A 20,244-nucleotide genomic window follows, 5' to 3' on the forward strand; every position below is an offset into this window, starting at 1 on the left:
ACTAATCTTTCTTGAGGGTCTGACTTCGAAGGGTTCAAATCTTATGAAGAAGATACTGTAAACAAAGAAATCGTAATATGTTGCAATAATAGATGTATATGTAAGTTACAGATGAAGGAGAGATTAATCTCTCTGGATTTCTGTTTTATCATCTGTAAAATTAAGGGATCAGACCCCAAGAGTGATTCCATTAAAGTCAACAGAAGCACTTCCCTTATTCCTGCCACTTGAGATGGACTAAAGTGGTGCGTTCTTTATTGAGGTAATACTCTTCCCTTTCCTTCAAGTGCCACTGACCCACTCCTTCCTCCATCCTCAGTGCTTTCCTTTAACTTCCATTCCTGGCTGCTTGAATGTTCTCCATCTAAGAAGCATCTTCTAGGCCCTCAGACGGAGAAGGGAGACCTTGTTCTTAAGGTACGTGTACCTCCCCTATCAAAGCACAATGGTCACATGTCTCTCTCTACTGCAAGACTATAGCTGGATTAGGGCAGGAATTGTGGTTGTGATTTTTGGTTTTGTTTTTAATTTACTATTGTGTTCTTGGCATCCATCTAGAGCATTTCACATAGCAGGTGTATAATAAACATATCACAGACAATCTATGAGTGGAGTGAGTTCTGCTCATTTGCTTCCCAGGATTCCACTTCAGAGGGGGAGGGTAATGTTGATGCCAAAGCTATTCATTCCTAAGGTTAATTAGGGATCTCTTTCAAGATGTATTTTCTCAACTCTTTGTTTTCCCTCATGCTACTGAGCCAGGGATTTAGGCAGGAGGCCTCCAAGAGAAAAGGACTTGCCCCTGAAACATACACATAGCTTCTAAAAACATAGCTTTTAAACTTCTCTTTGTTACTGTAGTGTTAGCCTTTCTGCACAGACTTTTCAGATGACATAGTACCATCCTGGAAGTTCTTTTAACATTTCAAAACTGTCTTTGAGGTTTATTTTACCCTGAGTACATCTGGCTATTTGGTTAAACAAGTTAGGTGGGCTTGGTATGCAATATGATTTGCCACTAACACCACAAATCATAGAAGCCTGGGTCTCTAGTTTAAACCTAATGAGTAGTATTTTAGTGGCTTAGAGGCTAATAATGTGTCCAGTTAAATGCTCGTTTTCTGCGAAGGAGAGGTTTAGGCATCCAGGGTTCTGAGTGCTAAAACCATAAATACCTTTGGGTTTTTTGTCTTCCTGTTTTTTCTTGGGTGGCTCCTTTTTGACTTTTTTATTTGCACCCATCTGAGGAGATTTTTCTTTGGGGTCTGCTGGCTGGTTTTCTTTTTCTTCTTCCATAAGCCTCTGATGAATTTCAGCAGCCACCTGGTTGCGTAACAGCAATATTTCAGTTAATGTTGCATTTATAAAATATGGCAACCATTTGGATGTAGTCATTACTAAATTCTGTTGAAACTTTAATCCACTGTAAACAATTGTGCCCACGTACTCGAACTTTACAAAACACACCCCACCATGTTTTACTTAAGTGGAAACCTGGCCCTGTCCCAAGATGCGGCTTCCCTTCCACCATCTATGTGGAGGCTGCTCACTTTCTCAAGCCCCACCTGCAAATCATCCTTATGTTTCCTCACTGCCACCTCCAGAGTGTCACAACTCCATGGTTATGCAAAAATTCCTTTCTTTTAAATCTCAGACACACATTTATACTTCTCAGTTCCTTTAATCTCTTGACTTCCAATCCAGGGTATTTCTCTGTATCAATGTTTCTTAACCTTTTTTGATAACTGATCCCCTATAGAGTTTTTTTTAATTTTTTTATTTGCATTCATAAAATTTTAATACTGCAGAAGCATATTTGTTTATGTTCTGGGTGTATATTTGTGGTTTCTTCATACATATATTCATCACCCTCGGCAACAGCCAATTTTTGGGACTGCATGCCCTGTGTTAATTGGTTCATGGACAGTTGAATCCTGGGCTTCTATTCTACTTGAGCACTAAATATCACCCCCAAAAGACTGAGTATTTGTGAGGTTGACCCATTCCACAGGCTAACCCCAAGGTTCTTAGCTTCCTCTGTTGGGCTGACTTTCAGCTTCTCTCCATTCCACCAAGCGCCTCCTTTCATTCTCACAAGTGTCCGGGCTTGAGATTAGTTGTTCTGTCACCTCATTCTAAGTGCTGAATGGAGAAGCTCTGTCCTTTCCCACCCACGGGGTCAGGAACTGCAGGTATCCCTCCACCTCTCCTCTGTGGCTGGCTCTGCACTTCAGGCAGCAGGAAAACCTTGTCCCATGACAACACAGATGAACCTGGAGGACATTATGCTAAGCAAAATAAGCCAGGCACAGAAAGGCAAATACTGCATGATCTCACTTATTTGTAGAATCTTCAAAAGTCAAAGCGTAGAAGTAGAGTGTACAAGAGTGGTTACCAGGGGCTGGGGTGGGTGAGTATGTGGGACAGGGAAAGGGGAGATGTTGGTCAAAGGGTACTAAGTTTCAGTTAGATAAGAGGAATAAGCTCTGATGACATCTTGCCCAGCACAGTGACTATAGTTAATAATAATGTATTGTATATTTCAAAATTGCTAAAAGAGTAAATTTTCAATGTTCTAACCACAAAAATAATAAGTGAGGTAACAGATATGGTAATTAGCTTGATTCAGTCATCCCACAATGTATACAGACATCAAAACTTCACAGTGTACTTTATAAATATATGCAATTATTATTTGTAAATTAAGATTATATATATGTACATGCTTGTCTTCAGGCTTGTGTCACTGGGGTTGTACTTGCAGTTAGAAATACTGGACATTTTGCAATAAGTTCAACTGCCCCTGGGGAGGCGAAGGTTGTTTATGAGGGCCACCCCAAGAAATGAGAACCCAGGAAAGAATCCCAAAGGTAGAAACAACAACACACACACACACACACGCATGTGCGCGCGCACACACACACACACACACACAGATATTATGCAGGCAGTAGCAACACAGGGTTTAAAACTCTAAAATCTCAATAAAGCAATTGGTGAAAAATGGGGGTTATTGAGGGCTCATTTAATTATTTATAATTTCTGGGGAGAATGGGGTGAGGGGATGAGAAGACAAAGATTAATGAAGGTGAATAGAAAAATGAATAAGGCATAATCTCTACCCTCAAAGACTATTACAGTTTTGTGGGTGAGATAGACCAGCCAGTTCCCGCCTTCTCCAAAATTCTGCCACACTGCATACCCCATGGAAGCATGTAACTGTTCCCAAGTGTTCTATGAGTGTTAAATCTTGCCCCATCGTCCAAAGGGGCCTCGTGCTTCCCAGAGCTAAACCAGTTCTACTTCTTTGTATTCTTCACAGCTTTGAGTGTCTGTGCTGTGCTCAAAGGGGATGACCAGTAGGTGCTTAATAGTCAATGGACTTTCTTTCAAAAGAATCATATTCCACAGAATGCACCCTCAACTTCTTCAATATCAATAGAATCTTGGAGGAATACAGAAAGTTTTCAGAGAGCAAGCAGATTTCTTTGTGGTTTTTTTTTTGTCTTTTTCTTTCTTTCTGCCTTTGCTTTTTCTTTTCTTTCTTTTTTTTATCAGATGCCCTTTTGATAAAAATGAATACCAGATACTGTACTTGCAAGTTCTTAGTAAAGCTGAAAGCCGACTTGCTAAAATTCTTCCCCTAAATTGCAAGCAATTCAATTTTTAATTGGTTCCTGCAAAGCACTATAAGTTAGCAATTTTCTTCAAAATTGGATTTTTCTCCCTTGTAAACAACTTTGTGATGATGATAATTATCATAATTACCTGCATAATTATGCATCATAATTGTCTGAATTTTTCTGGTCCACTTCCCTCAAAGACCTCTGGGTTGCTATCAAAAATTAATGTAATTCCCAATTCATTCAGCAATCTAGCTTATAAAGCTGGAGAGAACTTTAGACATAATGCCTTGACATTGTGGGTGTTAAAAATATGACTTGTTTCTTTGAAATCACTGCATACCCACTAATTAGAAGAAAGTTTTGCCAAAAATTAACATGGTCTACTAAATGGATAGCTCCTGGTAAAACTGCTGTGTAGAAAAAAGCCTGTGTTAAAGTGCTCTCATTTTTAGTTGCACTAATCTCAGCTGGTGCTGTTTGCCCCACAACAATTTAGTGAATCACACCTGTTTCATTAGAAATTCAAAGTTGCCTTAAGATTGTGTGATATCAAAGTCAAGCAGTATTCAAATATGATTGTTAGTAATATTAATTACTAAGCAGTCCATTTTCCTATGCTTTCTATAAGATTTTTTTAAGTCCACAAGGAAAAGGGTACAATGTTTAATACATTTCTTAACGTAGAGATAAGTTAAAATTTATAGTTTCTAAAACACTTTACATACATTATTTCACTGGATTTTTTCAGCCATTCAATAAAGTAAAGATAGACTATCTCCAATATTATAGATATAGCCTAAAGAATTAGAGAGGTTAAGTGATTTTCCTAAAATCATATCAGCTTAATCAAGAGGCATAGCTATATGATCCTCCCTTTCTAAGAACATACTATTTTTCAGTGTCATTTTCTCAGGTAATTTTAATGGGATTCATAAGACTTGTAGATTATGTCTATGTTGCTCATTTAACAATAAGAATAACTCATTTTTTTCTAGAGCTTCTACGTCTGGTTTCCCACTTTCTGGTGCTTGGTACTTGTTGTGGTCTCTGCTATGATCATCATTGTCACTAACGTCATCACTAATATTGACATCAGCATCATCAGCATAGCAGCAGCAGCACCTCAAGACTATATTGAGGGCTTGTTATTATATTATGTTTGATGTGGGCATTATGCTAGGTCCAAGGTATACAAAAAGTTTTAGAATCTAGTTAAGTATTCAGACTAACAACTAACAAAATACAGATTACAAAACAACAACAACAATAACAACAACCACCTACATACTAAGAGCCAAATGAGTAGGAAAGACAATAACTGCTATGAGACTAGAAAGAGCACACAATTACAGATGGCTAGGACTTCAGGAAAGAGACAGTTAACTGGTCAGGAATCAAGATAGAAACTAACGCTGAAGACCTAAAGAAGGTCAAGGGTGTGAGATTCTATGATGGCAAGTGGAGATCATCACACTAACCCCTTCTTCTCTTAGGTCAATAATGAAAAATCATTTTAGTATCCTTATACACATCATATCCCATTTATAAAAAATCTAATACTTATTTTCCTTTATCTAGTTCATTTTGCCCATTTAAATTTAATGTAGTTGTAGATATATTTGGGCTATAAATCTACTATCTTCTCTGTACTTTCTATTTGTATTGCTTGTCCTGAATATTTTTTCTGCCCTCTTTTCTTTGCTTCTTTTGGATTGAATATTTTAAATTTCATCTTCCCCCCATGTTAGCTTGGAAATAGCACACACTAAATCACTTAGTAGCTACCCTAGAAATAACACCACGAATTATTGACCAAATAATAGACTTTGAGGAGCCACTAATTCACGGTGTAATTCCTAGGGCAATTGCTAAGAGACTAGTAACAGAATACATGATGACCAAACTTACAGAGGGGAAAAAAAGCAGAAAAGACACAGAGAAGATGAAAATGAAAGGATGAAAAGATATGACATATAAACAATTTCTAAAAGTATAATTTACAAAACAAAAGCACTATATATACAGAAGATTATTTCATAATAAGAAAAGGTTCAATCCACCAGAAAGATTTCACAATTTAAAATCTATATTTTCCCAATTTCATTGTCTCAAATATATATAAAGCAAATTGACCAAAGTACAGATGATCTTATTATAACTCTCTTCATAATTCAAAGGAGAAAACAAATGAGAAACATAAGATTTAAACAATGATATTTAATAAATATTTAAAATACATAATAAAATAATATATCAAAATATTTGTATATAAACAATGAAGTGCAATATGTACACTAAACACTTAAATGAATATATTTCAAGTACACATGTAACACTTCAAAAATTGACCATAAGGCAACTTCAAAAACTTTTATGAGAATATGTTCCATGAATAAAATGTAATCAAGCCAGAAAACAACATATTATTTTGAAAATTAAAAATATATTTCTAAAATGCTTTGAATTCGATGATAAAAGTAACATATTAGAAACTTTGAGATGAAGCTAAAGTAAGTCACAGAGGAAACTTTAGAGTAGCAAATGTGTATGTTAGAAAAAAAAGATTGGATACTAATAAACTATGATCTATCTCAAATCCCTAGGGAAAGAATGGCAAAGTAAACCCAAAGAAAATAGCACGAGGAAAATATGATATTAAGAAAAGAAAAAAAGACACATAGTAAAATAAATGAATGAAGTTAAAAGTCAGTCATTGGAAAGCCTGGTATAACTGATAAACATCTGGCTAAGCTGATTTAAAAAAAAGAGGAAAAGCACAAATAATAAACATCAGAAGTGACAAAGTGGACGTCACATAGACACTGCAAGTATTAACACAAATGTAGGCCATTTTAAATAACTTCATACCCATAAATTTAAACATTTAGAAATGGAAAAATTCTTAGCAAAATAATATCTACCAAAACCAACTCAAGTTTTTTCTAAGAAGAAACAAACCCAGAAACATTGCATAATCTATTAAAGATAATGAATTCTTGGGTGGGAGGAGGGCAACAGAAACTCCTGCTACAAACTTCCTATAAAACTTTAGTTCTAGATGGCCTCTTAGTGAATGCTACCAAGCATTTCAAGAAGAAATAATCCCAACTTCCACAAAATTTTCCAAAGTATAGAGAGGAAATATATCCAGACTTGATTTATTAAGCTAGTATTATCTGGATGCTCCAAGCCATCAAAGATAGCATGAGAAAGGAAAATTACAGAACTCACTCACTTTCATTATCTCATTCAAAGACTAAAATTCTAAACAAAGTATTAACAAAACAAACCCAGTAATATTTAAGAAAGATGACATCTCATTAAAATGTTGGACTTACTCCAGGAATGTGATGTAAGTTTAACATTAGAAAATTGGTCAATGTGATTTTTCATATTAACAGAAAATGCAGAAAAAATTATACAATACAGGCAGAAAAAGCATTTGAGAATACAATTCATGAAAAAACCTCTAGAGTAAACAGGATATGAAAAGGAATGCTCATAATCTGATAAATACTTCCTTAAAAATCAGCAGCCAACATTTTTGTGAATCCTGACAAGCTGATTTGAAAATTAATATGGAAAGGCAAAAAGTTATGAAAATCCAAAATGTTCTTGGCAGATGACAAGATGGGAAGATTTGCTCATTCAGGTAACAAATAAATGGTATATTGGTGTGGTGTTGGTATAAGCATAGACAAATGGAGCAATGCAACAGACTTACACATAAGTGGTCATCTAATGTATGACAAAGATGATAGTGTGGTGAAACGGTGAAAGGGTTTAGCACTACCTAAGAAAGCCGAGGTATTAAGTATAGTATTGTCTACTAGCTTTGAAGATAGCACACATTGCTAGATGTATACCCAACAGTTATCTATGCACATGGGTACCAGGAGACATGTACAAGCATTCATAGCAGCAGTATCCATACTGACACCAAATTGGAAACCCAAAGGTATTATCAAAAGCAGGCTGGTTAAATAAATTGTGATACATTCATATAATGCAACACAATACAGCAACAAAAAATGAACAACATAAGATGAATCTCACAAAGAAAGTTGAGCAAAATAAGACACAAAAAAGACAAAATATATGAGTCCATTTATCTAAAGCTCAAAAGCAAGGAAAACTACACATCAGTGTTTAGAGCTATAGACTTGGGTAATAAAACTCTTAAGAACATCAAGGAAATGATTCCTAAAAAGGCAGTATGTTGGTCCCCTTTAGAGAATTCGAAGTGGGTTAGAAATGGGAAGGAGCAAAGAATGACTAGGTAGGTGCAGCCCTTATTCTATTTCTCTCCAGGTAGTGGTGCCATGAGTATTTACTTTAGGTGGGTTCATTAAGTCATGCAATTATAATTCATGCATTTTCCTTATGTATGTGAAAATCCATACTAAAATGTTTTTCGAAAGAAGCAGAAACAATGAGAGGAGTTATCATTGCTTCTGAGAGGGAGAAAAGAAATAAGTGGGGAGAACACAAGAAAGAGAGGGAGGAAGAACGGAAACACTGAGGCTGCTTGTATGAGAAGGTCAGAAAAAAAGAAGCCTGACGGCAGAGAGGCCAAGAAGGGACTTGGAAAGTGCCCAGTTGGAAATTTTGTTTGCTGTGAGATCTGTGCTGCAAGGTCCTCTTCTACCACTTTCACAAAATCTTTTGGAAAGTTGATGCTGCTTTCTGTTTGAATGCGATATTTCATGGAAACTCAAAGAAGGCTTGGTATGTTGTGAAAAGAGAAGACATCTTGGTAGACCCAGGACCTGGCAGATGAGGGAATAGCAATTGATCACCTGAGTTAAACTCTGTGTGTATCTTCTCCATGGTGTGGCACTTCTGCTTGGATTAAAGTTATGTGTATGCCTCCCCTTTCCCTTTGATTTGAGTAGAAATGATATAAGCTTTGAAGTCATATAGACCTAGGTTCAAATTTCATTTGGATATTTACCTGCTAGGAGAACTTGGGCAAGTTTCTTAGCCTTTCTGAACCTTAATTCTCCATCATAAATTGGATAATAATAATACTTACCCCATAGGTAACTTAGGAAAAATGCCTAGCAGAGGGGTTGCTAAATAGAGCCCTTATAGGCCAGACTGTGATTTGCTTGACTCTGCAGAATATTTTTAAAAATTTTTTATTTCATTTCTTACATGTTAAAATTAGTAGTTTTACATAAAAATCTGAATGTCTGGCTTTTCTTGGAAAATTGGAAAATCCGGCCATGCCAGACCTCATTTTTAAATGGCAATTGCATGTGCCCCTGCAAGCAGGGGTGTGACTTCTGCTTGGCCCCAGACCCATCCCTCCTGATTGTCTTATACTTGACCCATCTCATTAACATTTCCTGACTGCCTTTAGGCCCTGCACGTGGAACCAGAGCCCAGCACAGAAAATAACCTAAATGTTGGTTCGTTTCATGATCTCAAATATTTGTTGACTGAATCACATTTCTCTATTTCTTTCAGAAAAAAAATGTTTCGAAGGTACAACTTTCTACAGTGCTTGAGAGCGTTGTGTAAATTTTCCACTTATAGCATATTACCAACCTTGGTACTTAATGAATGTGTATTACTAACAGAAAATATAACGAGCACTGCTTACCATGTGAGATACTGCTAAAGAAGCCTGCTGCCAGGTGTCCATGACCAACTTTTCATCGGCCTCAAAGTTGGACTCAACGTTTTCTAGGGAGTTATCCGTCTTGCTCTTCAGTACTGATTTTGTTTTTGGTTTGGGTGTAACTGTTTCCAGAGAAATGGATATTCGAGGAACTAGAGGAATTCTTTGAGAAACAAACAAGCAAAAGGGATATAAAAATTTTGCTTAACAAAATTCTGTTTTTGTGACCATGTTACTTTGTAAATTTTACTGTCTTGGTTTAATCTCAATTTTCAAAGTTTTCCTGAAAGAATTATTTTAATGGAGAAAAGATTATAAAACACTGCATTCAAATTTTTGTGGTCTAGAACATCTTGTTAAAAGAAGAGACTCAAAGTAAACAACAAAAACCCATAATTTTCAGACTTAATTCTCAGTAATTATAAAGCAGAGGATTAGACAGTGGCCATTATAAAGAAAAGCAACTTTGGAATTTGTTCCAGAGCATACACTTCCCATGAAAGATAAATAAAAAAGTCAGTCGTGAAAAAGCAAACCAAACGAAACTGGGCATCACTTCTCTAAGGTGACAAGTATCATCTGGCATCCCGGAGGGCACAACTGAAGGTAGGACATGACTGTCCATGGCCATACCACATTGAACACACCTGATCTCCTCTGACAGTAACACATGACTAATACTAATGTGAGGTCTGAAAGGGGGTACTGCACAGAGGCAGCTAAGTTTTGATGGTGGGTGGGGGTAGCCTACAGCACCACCCCCACAAAGGTTTTCTCTTTGTTTTATGAAGTGCTGTGGGGACACAAAGTTAAGCTCTCCCTCCCTCTTCCCTTATTGCTGCTCCTGTGTAGAAATTTTTGAGCTGCCTCTGGGAATATCTTATCCCAGAAGGATCCCAGGATTTCAAAGGTTAACAGAAGCAGGGAAAGATCTACAAGGTAGAATGCTTAATGTGACTGGAATCCCCCTTTAGTAATAGAAAGTGCAAAGGGCTACTATCAGCTTGGGGAAGGAATGAGAAGAGAACAGCTCCAAGGATGTCTCTGTTGAAACTAGAGGAGGAGAGTCAGAATCAGTAATCTAGGAACAAGCATTTGGTTTTGTAGACTCAAGTTGCTGGAGAAGAGAGCAGTGATTCAGAAAAATGAATCACTGGTACAGTATCATAGGCACAGTCTACCGTGCCTAAAAAGGCAGCATATTGAGGATCTGCTACTCATCTACCCACAAATTAAATTACATTTTAAAAATCAAATAAGGCTAAATCACTGTCACTCCAGTTTGATTGTGATTCATGTGTTCAATAAGTTAGGGTAAGGCTTGTGCGATCACTTCTAAATGTTTAATACAGTACAACATGTATTTTTCAACATCTTGCTTTGGAGGACAGCAGTGGTGGCATATAACTTAGAAAAAGAATTTGCATTTAGAATTTATTTACTGGAAAGAACTCTGATGTAGGTAGCTCTCTCACTATTAGTAGGTATAAACTTGAGCATGTCATTTGACTTTATGAGGTTCAGTTCCTCTCGGAATAATACAAATATAATAATTATTGTGATAAGTATTCATTATTAACTAAGAGTTATTACTATCATTGTGAATAATCTTGTGATACTACTACTAATATTATTATTGCTATAGGTTTGTTGGGAAGAATAAAGCGGACAAAATATATGAAAATTTTTAACATTGTTCTTGTTTCCCTTTATATATGACAGGTTGATAGGTTAGTTGGTTGATATATTGATTGACTGATAGTTCCAGTAGGTACCCAAAGCTGTGATTTGAGGCTGAGACTGGTGCAGAGTTATTCACAGGAAATAAGAACTGGATGTTCTTTTGCCAGTTTCATTCTACTAACCAACATCAACAGCTTACCCATTATGCCTAACTTGCTATTGTGTGCTGAGAACAGAATGTACTGCCACTCTCGACATTGAAATTCGGCCTCTTTTGATGGTTCTAGTGGTTTATACTGCCTTTGGATTTTTTTTTAATTGTTTTTAATCTCAAAGATCTCTTTCAGCAGCTTGCTGAACATTTTCCTTCTATTTGTGTCAAAAAGAGGGGACACATTTTTACTCTTAGATATTCTTGTGTACACACAGGCCTGACAGGGATGTGATGGGAGTAGATGGAAAAAGCCAGGAGAGAACAGAAATGGGCTTTGGATTGCTGCATAAAATAATGTATTCAGGCCATCTCAAATTCTTTTTGGAACAAGGGAGGGTAAAAGAAACAAAGCAGGAACATACAATAGGTAATAATCTACATTTATTGAGCATTATTGGGACTCAATCTCATCTTCTGATACCACAATATGGTACTAAATGCTTTGTAGATTTTATTTTCCATAATCTTCACAACCCTCCTTTACAGATAAGGAAACTGAGGCTTAAGAGAGATGGAGTGACTTGACAACAAATAAATTGTCTTAATTTATTTACATACAATGATTGAGTAACAGAACTAGGATTCAAACCAGATCTGTCTTACTTCAAAATATATTCATTATCCTGCGTTTAGTTTGTGCAGCTCCTGACACCTGCATTGACTGAGCAAACTGCTTTCAACATAAAATAGATAGCTTATCCCCTTGGAGATTTAAATTTAATCTTCAGTGCCTTTATATTATTTTTTTTAATTTGACTTTCTTTTTCCCCTCCTCATATCTGATATAATGTTTTTTGTTTCTTATCGCCTGCCTACTGATTATTAAAAAGGATTGTTTTAATTCTTCACTATACTTTATTTAGTTCAAATTAAAATTCATTTAATTTTTAAGGATTTTGATTTCTATTTTTTAATTGCTTTATTTTAATTCTTACTTTTAGCTCTCTTAATGTTTTATAGTTGGAAACCATGCCACAGGAATCACCACCACTCCTAACTCCCATTTCTAGAAGACATTTTTCTATCTGTTCAGAATTTCTCAGAGTTTGGGATCTTGCCTTTCCTTTGCCCCTACCCATTGGATCTACAAAAACAATGACTTACAGACTTTTATATTGCACAGGATTTGCTTGGCTGAAAATAAAATTTTTCTTCTATCCTACCACCAAATTTATTTTTTTGCTGGCAGAAATCTGATGTTAGACTATTAATAGGTCTTTCAGTCACTCTCACAAGGTCATTATCACATACTACTGAGACTTTACTGTTTCTCAATGTCTTTATCGGTAAAAGACTGAAAACACCTTCCATTTTCATTTTCATTTATATAATACAATAGGTACACACACACACCTGCTTTGGTCCTTTCATAAAAGTGTTAGAGGTTCATAATTTTTTTTTTTTTTTTTAGACGGAGTCTCCCTCTGTCGCCCAGGCTGGAGTGCAGTGGTGAGATCTTGGCTCGCTGCAAGCTCCGCCTCCCAGGTTCATGCCATGCTCCTGCCTCAGCCTCCTGAGTAGCTGGGACTACAGGCGCCCGCCACCATGCCCGGCTAATTATTTTGTATTTTTAGTAGAGACGGGGTTTCACCGTGTTAGCCAGGATGATCTCGATCTCCTGACCTCGTGATCCGCCTGCCTCGGCCTCCCAAAGCGCTGGGATTACAGGCGTGAGCCACCGTGCCTGGTGGAGGTTCATAATTTCTTACCAGAAACCATTGGGGCCAAAAGTGTTTCAGAATTCAGAATTTGTATATACCATATATTCCCTAATACCACCTGCAGAGTCTGTGGGATGACTCCGTCATAAAACACATTTTATCTCTGCAGCAAAATGAGTAAATATTCCCTATAAATTGGATAATGTATATTAGTAGTCTTAAGTCAATGACACACTAACGTTAAAAAAAAAACATGTTTGGTTATTAGAGCTTTTTTGGATCTTGGATTTGCAGATAAAGGAGTGTGATTTTTATTAGTGGTAATTAATTTTAAATCACAAAGCTTTATGTTCAAAACAATTACAGTGTGATATAACAGCCTGCCTTACCTAAGCTGGCTTTCGGAATTGTCTTTACTATCCAGTTGGACCAAAGGGATTTGAGTAAATCTCTTGTTGTCCTCTACTGGGATTTTACTTTCCATTCCCCAGTAATAATCTTGAAGGAGTCTCTTTGTATCTTGGAAACGGTTCAGTTCTGCCTTTAATAGCAAATGTGAATGTTAATATCCAAGAAAGAACAAGCTGATCTGTACATATTTCTGATATAAGCCTCTGAAAGCACTATTTTGAAAACATTTAGATTGAAAATAATTTTCTGGAAATAAGAAGGAGCATTAGTTACAAGTCTATATCTAAGATTTTCATTAAAATTAAAGATAACTAGTGACTTTGCATTCTCTATATTTACGGAACATGATTCTATTTAACAAAATGACTTTTCTGTGCCTCTTGACATTGTGACAGTTACAGGATGTATGATGTTTCAAGTAGTGCATGCTATTTACTATTTTAACATTAGCAATTCCTGTGTCCTAGATTCAATCAGCCAATATAGTAGCAAACTTCTTTGTCATAGGTTGCATATGAGTTGATTTGGGAGATAACAAAAAACACTATACATACAAATACAAAATACAAATACAAAAAAAAACACTGGGTTCTGGTTCTCTAGAACAACTTAACTTAGCTGTGGAGAAACAACAAAGGGCAACATAAAGTTTTTTTTTTCTTTCTTTCCTTTACTTTTTTTTTTTTTTTTTTTTTTGAGACAGAGTCTTGCTCTATCACCCAGGCTGGAATGCAGTGGTGTGATCTCAGCTCATTGCAACCTCCACCTCCTAGGTTCAAGCGATTTTCCTGCCTCAGCCTCCTGATTAGCCGGGTTTACAGGGCCCTGACCCCATGCCCTCCTAATTTTTGTATATTTAGTAGAGATAGGGTTTTGCCATGTTGGCCAGGCTGGTTTCGAACTCCTGACCTCAGGTGATCTGTCCACCTTGGCCTCCCAAAGTGCTGGGATTACAGGCATGAGACACTGCGCCCAGCAACACAGAGTTTAAAGAATAGTTCTCTTTCCACAATTTCCTTTCTTGTTCAATATGTGGAGAAGAGAGATAATTCAGCTCCTCTAGTGCTCACAGCTAAACCCTTCTGCTTGCTTTGCCAGTAAGTACCTTGTGAAAAATGTAGCAACCCAGAAGAGCTGGTGGCAAGGTGAGCATCGGTCATTCCCTTGTTGTGACTCCCTGTCAGCACAGGTCATTTCCTTTTGTGGTATGCATACGCTGAAGTGTGTGCATAGTGAGATTTCACACAGTGCCAACAACACAAATGTAGAATATGATATTTTTTGACCTGGTCTCCCATTCGGTTTAGGAGAATATGGTGTATATCTGTGCTTCTCTATGTTAGTGTAAACATGACCTCCAGACTTTGCTTTAGTCACCTGGGCTACTTAAATCAGTACCTGAGGGCCTAAATATTGAAGCTCCTGATACAGATGAATTCCATGGTATCTAGTTAATTACAGAAAGCATCTTTGTAAAAAGAAAAACAAAATTGACCTAATGTTCAAAGCCTTATCTACACCAAACTCAAAGATATTTATGAAGGGATCCCTACATTTATCAAACAATTATGTCACCACTTATTTTGTAAAATATCAAGAAATATTCTCTTACTGCCATATTCACAGTTCAGAACAAATAAATGTCTGGTTTTTTGTTGTAGTCTACAACAAAAGAGAACAGTTTCAATAAGTCTGTATTTGATATAGAAAAGGTTAAGCCAAATTGCTCCTGGAAAAAGCTGTTTTCTGTGCTATTCGACTTTTCTAGCTAAATGACTGAAACAGGAAAAAATTAATTTGGTGAACTTGAATCTAAGTTAAAAAATAAAAGTACCATTTATGTATTGTCTCACATTATAGAACATTTTTAATAGTCTCCTTGGATTTTAAACACAAATATATATTTAAGTAGTTTTTAAACTAGCATTTTGAAATGACAAGAAAAACTAAACCTTTTTCTCTTTCCTTGCAAAACAACCAAATTAAGTTTTAAAATATTCATATATGAACAAATCCTACAGTTTGACAATAAGTGTTTGCACCTGTCATGCTTAGGTTTGGTAAAACAGAGGAGAAAAATGAGTCTTGTAAATTATACTTATAAGAACTTGCAGAATGACACATTTATGGTGGATAGGATCAAATAGAAACCCAATTTGTACAAACTGAATATTGACAACTTTTGAGAATTAAAATAAGTGTGTTGAGGTTATAAAAATTATTAGTCATTAAACCATAGCATTGTATTATTTGGTAAATAAATTTAGAAATCAGGAAATTATTTCCTCCTTAACTTAGAGAACTAAACTATTTAATAATGATTAGGTTTAGTAGAGCTTCTTTTATACAATTGGTTTTTGGGACAGTGCTGTTATCTGTGCCTTAGGCTTACCTTATTATAGTGATTATCTTATATAAAATACTAATTTATTTTTAGAAGTCATAATTTAATTAACTAAATCTGAATAAGATGCCATACTATATCCAAGATTTTCATAAAGGCAGAATCAATCAAAATTCCTGTTACATTTATGATAACTAGTAAACAATATTTTTATGATATTATGATAACTAGTAAACGATATTTTTGTTATGATAACTAGTAAACAATATTTTTAATAGTTATTAAAAACAATATTTTTAATAGTAAACAAGATTTTTAATTGAGACAGAATCTTAGATTTAAAAAGAATTTTAGAAAATCATCTAGCATAGCATTTTCTAAAATACATTTTGTAGAAAACTTGTCCTATAGGCAGTTAATGAGTACCTTGTTGGGGAAGAAACAAAAACTTCTCAAGGTCAAATAGTGTGGAAACAGAAATAGAAATAGAAATAGAAATAGAAAAAGGATTTCCTTCCTGCAGGGCATCTCGATGTCTAAATATGTCGATACACTTGTCAATCTCCCAGGGAGAGGGAAGAAGGCTAGAGTAGATAGCACTTCCCAAAGATTGATCACAGAGTCCTTGTTTTGTGAAACATCTTGTAGGACTAATGTCTACGGAACCCGCTTTGGGAAACATTTATCTAGCTGTCGGTTGTTACCCAATACCACAGATTCTTGATGGCTTTCTCTAGTGTACTTTCCACCGGTCCTCCAAAACCATGTGCAAACTTTTGCTTTTGAGCATCCTGGACAAAAAGCTCATTGCCTCCAAAGTCTGTTACTTGATGGGCTGTTCATTAGGCTCTTTCTTTAAATATTGAACCGAAACCTCCTCTTTTGTAATTTTCACCCCTGGTTTTTATAGGATCCTGTTGATCAGTGCAAAATAAGGCTCTCTTCAGTTCTATGTGGCAAACTTTCAACTATCTGAACAATAAATCAGTGGTTAGGAATACAGTAGACACTCCCTTATCCATGGGGGATAAGTTTCAAGACCCCCAGTGGGTGCGTGAAACCTCAGATAGTTCCAAACCTTATATACACTATGATTTTTCATCTGATAACGAAATTGGCTACTAAGTGACTAACGGATGGGCAGGTAGCATCTACAGGGTGGATACACTGGACAGAGGGATGATTCACATTCCCAGCGAGACAGAATGAAACAGTGTGAGATTTCATCACACTACTCAAAATAGAGCACAATTTAAAACTTATGAATTATTTATTTATGGAAATTTCCATGTAATATTTTCGGATTGTGGGTAACAAACTATGGAAAATAAACCTGAGGAGAAGGGGGAGCTACTGTACTGGCTTTGAGGTCAGATGGGCAAATTGTTTCACCTGTGTTTGTCTCAATTTCCTCATTTGTGAAATGAAGATAACAGAACTTACAGTAGGCTGGGTGTGGTGGCTCACTCCTGTAATCCCAGCACTTTGGGAGGCCGAGGCGGATGGATCACCTGAGGTCAGGAGCTCGAGAGCAGCCTGGCCAACCTGGTGAAACCGTGTCTCTACTAAAAATACAAAAATTAGCCAGGCGTGGTGGTGGGCGCCTGTAATCCCAGCTACTTGGGAGGCTGAGGCAGGAGAATTGCTTGAATCTGGGAGGCAGAGGTTGCAGTGAGGTGAGATCACACCATTGCACTCCAACCTGGGTGCAAGAGTGAAAACTTGTTGTGAAGTTTTAATGTATTCTACATGAAAATCTTTAGAATGCTGCCTGGCATGTACATAGTAAGAACTTAGTAAATGTTAGCTTTTATTTACTGCTTTTTCCTCTTTATTCCTTGTTGGTCTTAGATATTGGTTCAGTTTCTCAAGATAAAAGTCCTCTATCTAGGGATTGTTGGAATATTGAGTACTATACCATTTCCAAAGGAGGTATGTATTGCTCTGAATCAAGAATGATTCATAAAAATTATCTGTTCCCTATGCCTTCATTATTGGTTTTCAGCTATTTCTGCCATAAGCTTTTGATACGACTGTTTATAATACTTGAGTTTCGCTTGCCCAAACCAATGTCGTGGGGATGCTATCCAGACTGGTCTAGGCTGCTTAGGCATCTCACTTTAATCTTTGCATACAACCCATGCCATGTGGATCTGTCCTCCTGGTCATGGCCCGGCTTTGTCCTCTGCTTTGGATGACATCTTTCTAACTCCATCTTCTCTTTACAATCCAGATTCCTAACATGGCTGCATGGGGTCTTCACTGTCCTGGTATCCTGATTTCTTGAAACCTCCTACCTGAGTGGCTGCTCCTGCCTCTCAGATTTCTGCTGATATTTCAGACCTTCTGTGGTCTGGCCTATGCCTGAGCCATGAATTGTCCCTTTGAAGGCTGGAAGTACCAGCATGTATTGGTCCTTTGATGAAAAGACGTTTACTGAACACCTATTATGCATTAGCTGTAGGGATTGCCAGATAAGTACTCTCACTTCCTGTAGTATCTCTTTATCTAAGTTAATCAACTAAGGATCAGAAATGTACCCTTTTCCATTCTCTATCTTCGTTCCTGTTATTTTAGCTTGACTTAGCTTTAGACAGGCTGCTTCCTGACTCTAGGGCCCACCTCCCTTTTGTTAGGGCATTTGCTTTAAGAAAACTTGACATTGTAAATCCTTTCACTGTTCCTTTGAGATGTAAATCTTTTCAAAAGCCTCCTACCAGTTGTACAACCCGGGAAAGAATGTCTTTCTCAAAAACCATCTCTTTGTAATATAATTAATCATCAAGGAAGACAGGGACTCTATCTCCCAGTTCCTGTGTGAGACTAGGAGCCTAATTTCACTAGGTGCATTGCTTCAAGTCCTAAAACTACCTCCTGTGATGAAGTTCGTAGAAAGTTGACTTTTCCTTCTGGTAATGTCAATTGGCAAACACAGTTGGCTTATGACCCATACCCTCTAACCTACTTCAGCTCTTAAAAACTCTCTAGCCCTTTGTCTTGGCGGAGCTGGGTTTGTGCTTTCTCCCCTATTGCTGACAATAGTGTCGAATAAAATCAGCACCTGTCTTCTAATCTTGCCCTGTGCAATTTTTTTAAATTTAATAGGCTGCAAATATAAGTTAATCGGGTTGCATTGATTATGGTCTGTTTTTCTAGTCCAATATTGGAAAACTTTTTATTTTCAGGAATCAAATGTCTGCCTGGTCTGATCTTGCCTATGCTTGTTGTGGCCAGGCTGCTTTCCTGGGCTTTCTTTGTCCACTTAAGGGGTCTGCTTTGAGAGTCTGGTGAGATAACTCAGTTGTAAACACTATTTCTACTGTGGCTTTCTACATATCTAGGCCACCTGGGAGCAAAGCTGGTGGGTAGTTGCTTGGGATGCTTCCAATTTGGGTGCATATTTGGGCTGGGTCAAAATGTATTATTTCGGCTAGCTTTTTTGGGAGTTGGAGCTCATACCAGGCATAGTGCTATACCAAAATGAGCCCTGAACAGACCTCTCATATTCCCAAGAAAGTGTCATATGAAGGACTGAGGAATGAGGCTGTGAAGGGAAGTGCCTGGGTCATTGTGACCAGCTGCTCTTACCTGCATCAGGGAAAAGAAATGGTTCATTGTCATTCCAAGAGTGTCCTGTAACCAGCTCTTATTAATGATGTCAAGCCGCTCCTGCTCTGCCTCTTCCTTCCGGACATCACAAATGTCCCACAGGCGGTCTCGCAGATCCTGAACAGAAAAAACAGGCATGGTGGCTATGCTTTAGACTGCTGCTCAAATCACCTAGGTGCAATAAAACTAAAATCCTTTGCCGCTCTTAAAAATGTCTCTAAAGAAATTTTACACCAATTGCACTCCTGTATTGTATGTGCTCATTCAACCAATATTCATCTTGAGTCTATTCTGTCAGTCCCTTACGTTTGAAGAGGACCTCACCACATCATATGTCTATGTCTACCAGAAACCCACTATGTTTTACTTTATTCATGAATGGCTATGTTTTATGTGCTTTAATCCTTCCTAAAAAAAATGTGTTTGGTTGAAAAAGCCCTTTCAGTGAATTTTTGGGGGGAAATGGCAATTGTTGGTGGAAAAAAATATGCAGCTGTATTAATTAACATAATTAATTAATATAAACTTGTTAATTAATACTACAGGTGGAACATATTGTTCACCAAAAAATGTTGTCTGAGTTTAATGGGGTGATCTAAAAGTAAGCTTTGTATTAAAGAGATAGCAGTAAAGAGACTGCCCTTGCCAGATACTGGGCAATAATCAAGATGATAAATATAAACATAATAATTTATAACATACTATTTATATATAAATACATAATAAGCAGTATCAATGCATTTATAGTATGATTTATAGTATAGTAGAGTATGAATAATATATAATACATTATATATATTTAATAATTTACATATAAATATAATAAAAATAGTTATCGCATAGAGTCCTTTCTGTGTGTATCTATGTGTCGGAACATAAGTCACTATACTTGTATTGGCTCATTTAATGCCTCACAACATCCTTAAGCTAGGTAGTATTATTACCTTCATTTTACAATTGAGGAAACTGAGTCACAGAGAAGTTACTTTCTAAGGTCACACAAAGAGTAAGTGGTGGAGCCAGAATACGAACTGGTGGTCTTGAATAATATATACTACTATATTAGGCTT

At 36.7% G+C, this 20,244-nt stretch overlaps 1 protein-coding gene across 19 annotated transcripts in view; it reads right to left on the reverse strand.

The window, feature by feature from the left end:
* The window catches only part of SPEF2 (sperm flagellar 2), a 198,141-nt gene that overhangs the window by 41,598 nt on the left and 136,299 nt on the right, over positions 1-20,244 (reverse strand). For all 19 annotated transcript variants that reach the window (XR_010157255.1, XR_010157254.1, XR_010157256.1 and 16 more), the window contains 4 exons: positions 19,154-19,291; positions 13,200-13,351; positions 9,235-9,415; positions 1,176-1,323 (listed from right to left, as the gene is read on the reverse strand). Coding sequence is in view for 16 of the 19 variants with exons in the window: in XM_009449294.5 (XP_009447569.4) it covers positions 1,176-1,323; positions 9,235-9,415; positions 13,200-13,351; positions 19,154-19,291 (619 nt within the window). In the remaining 3 variants the exon portion in view is untranslated. The remainder of the gene's footprint in view (positions 1-1,175; positions 1,324-9,234; positions 9,416-13,199; positions 13,352-19,153; positions 19,292-20,244) is intronic.

This window comes from Pan troglodytes, chromosome 4 (assembly GCF_028858775.2).
Source record: "Pan troglodytes isolate AG18354 chromosome 4, NHGRI_mPanTro3-v2.0_pri, whole genome shotgun sequence".
Lineage (NCBI taxonomy): Eukaryota > Metazoa > Chordata > Mammalia > Primates > Hominidae > Pan > Pan troglodytes.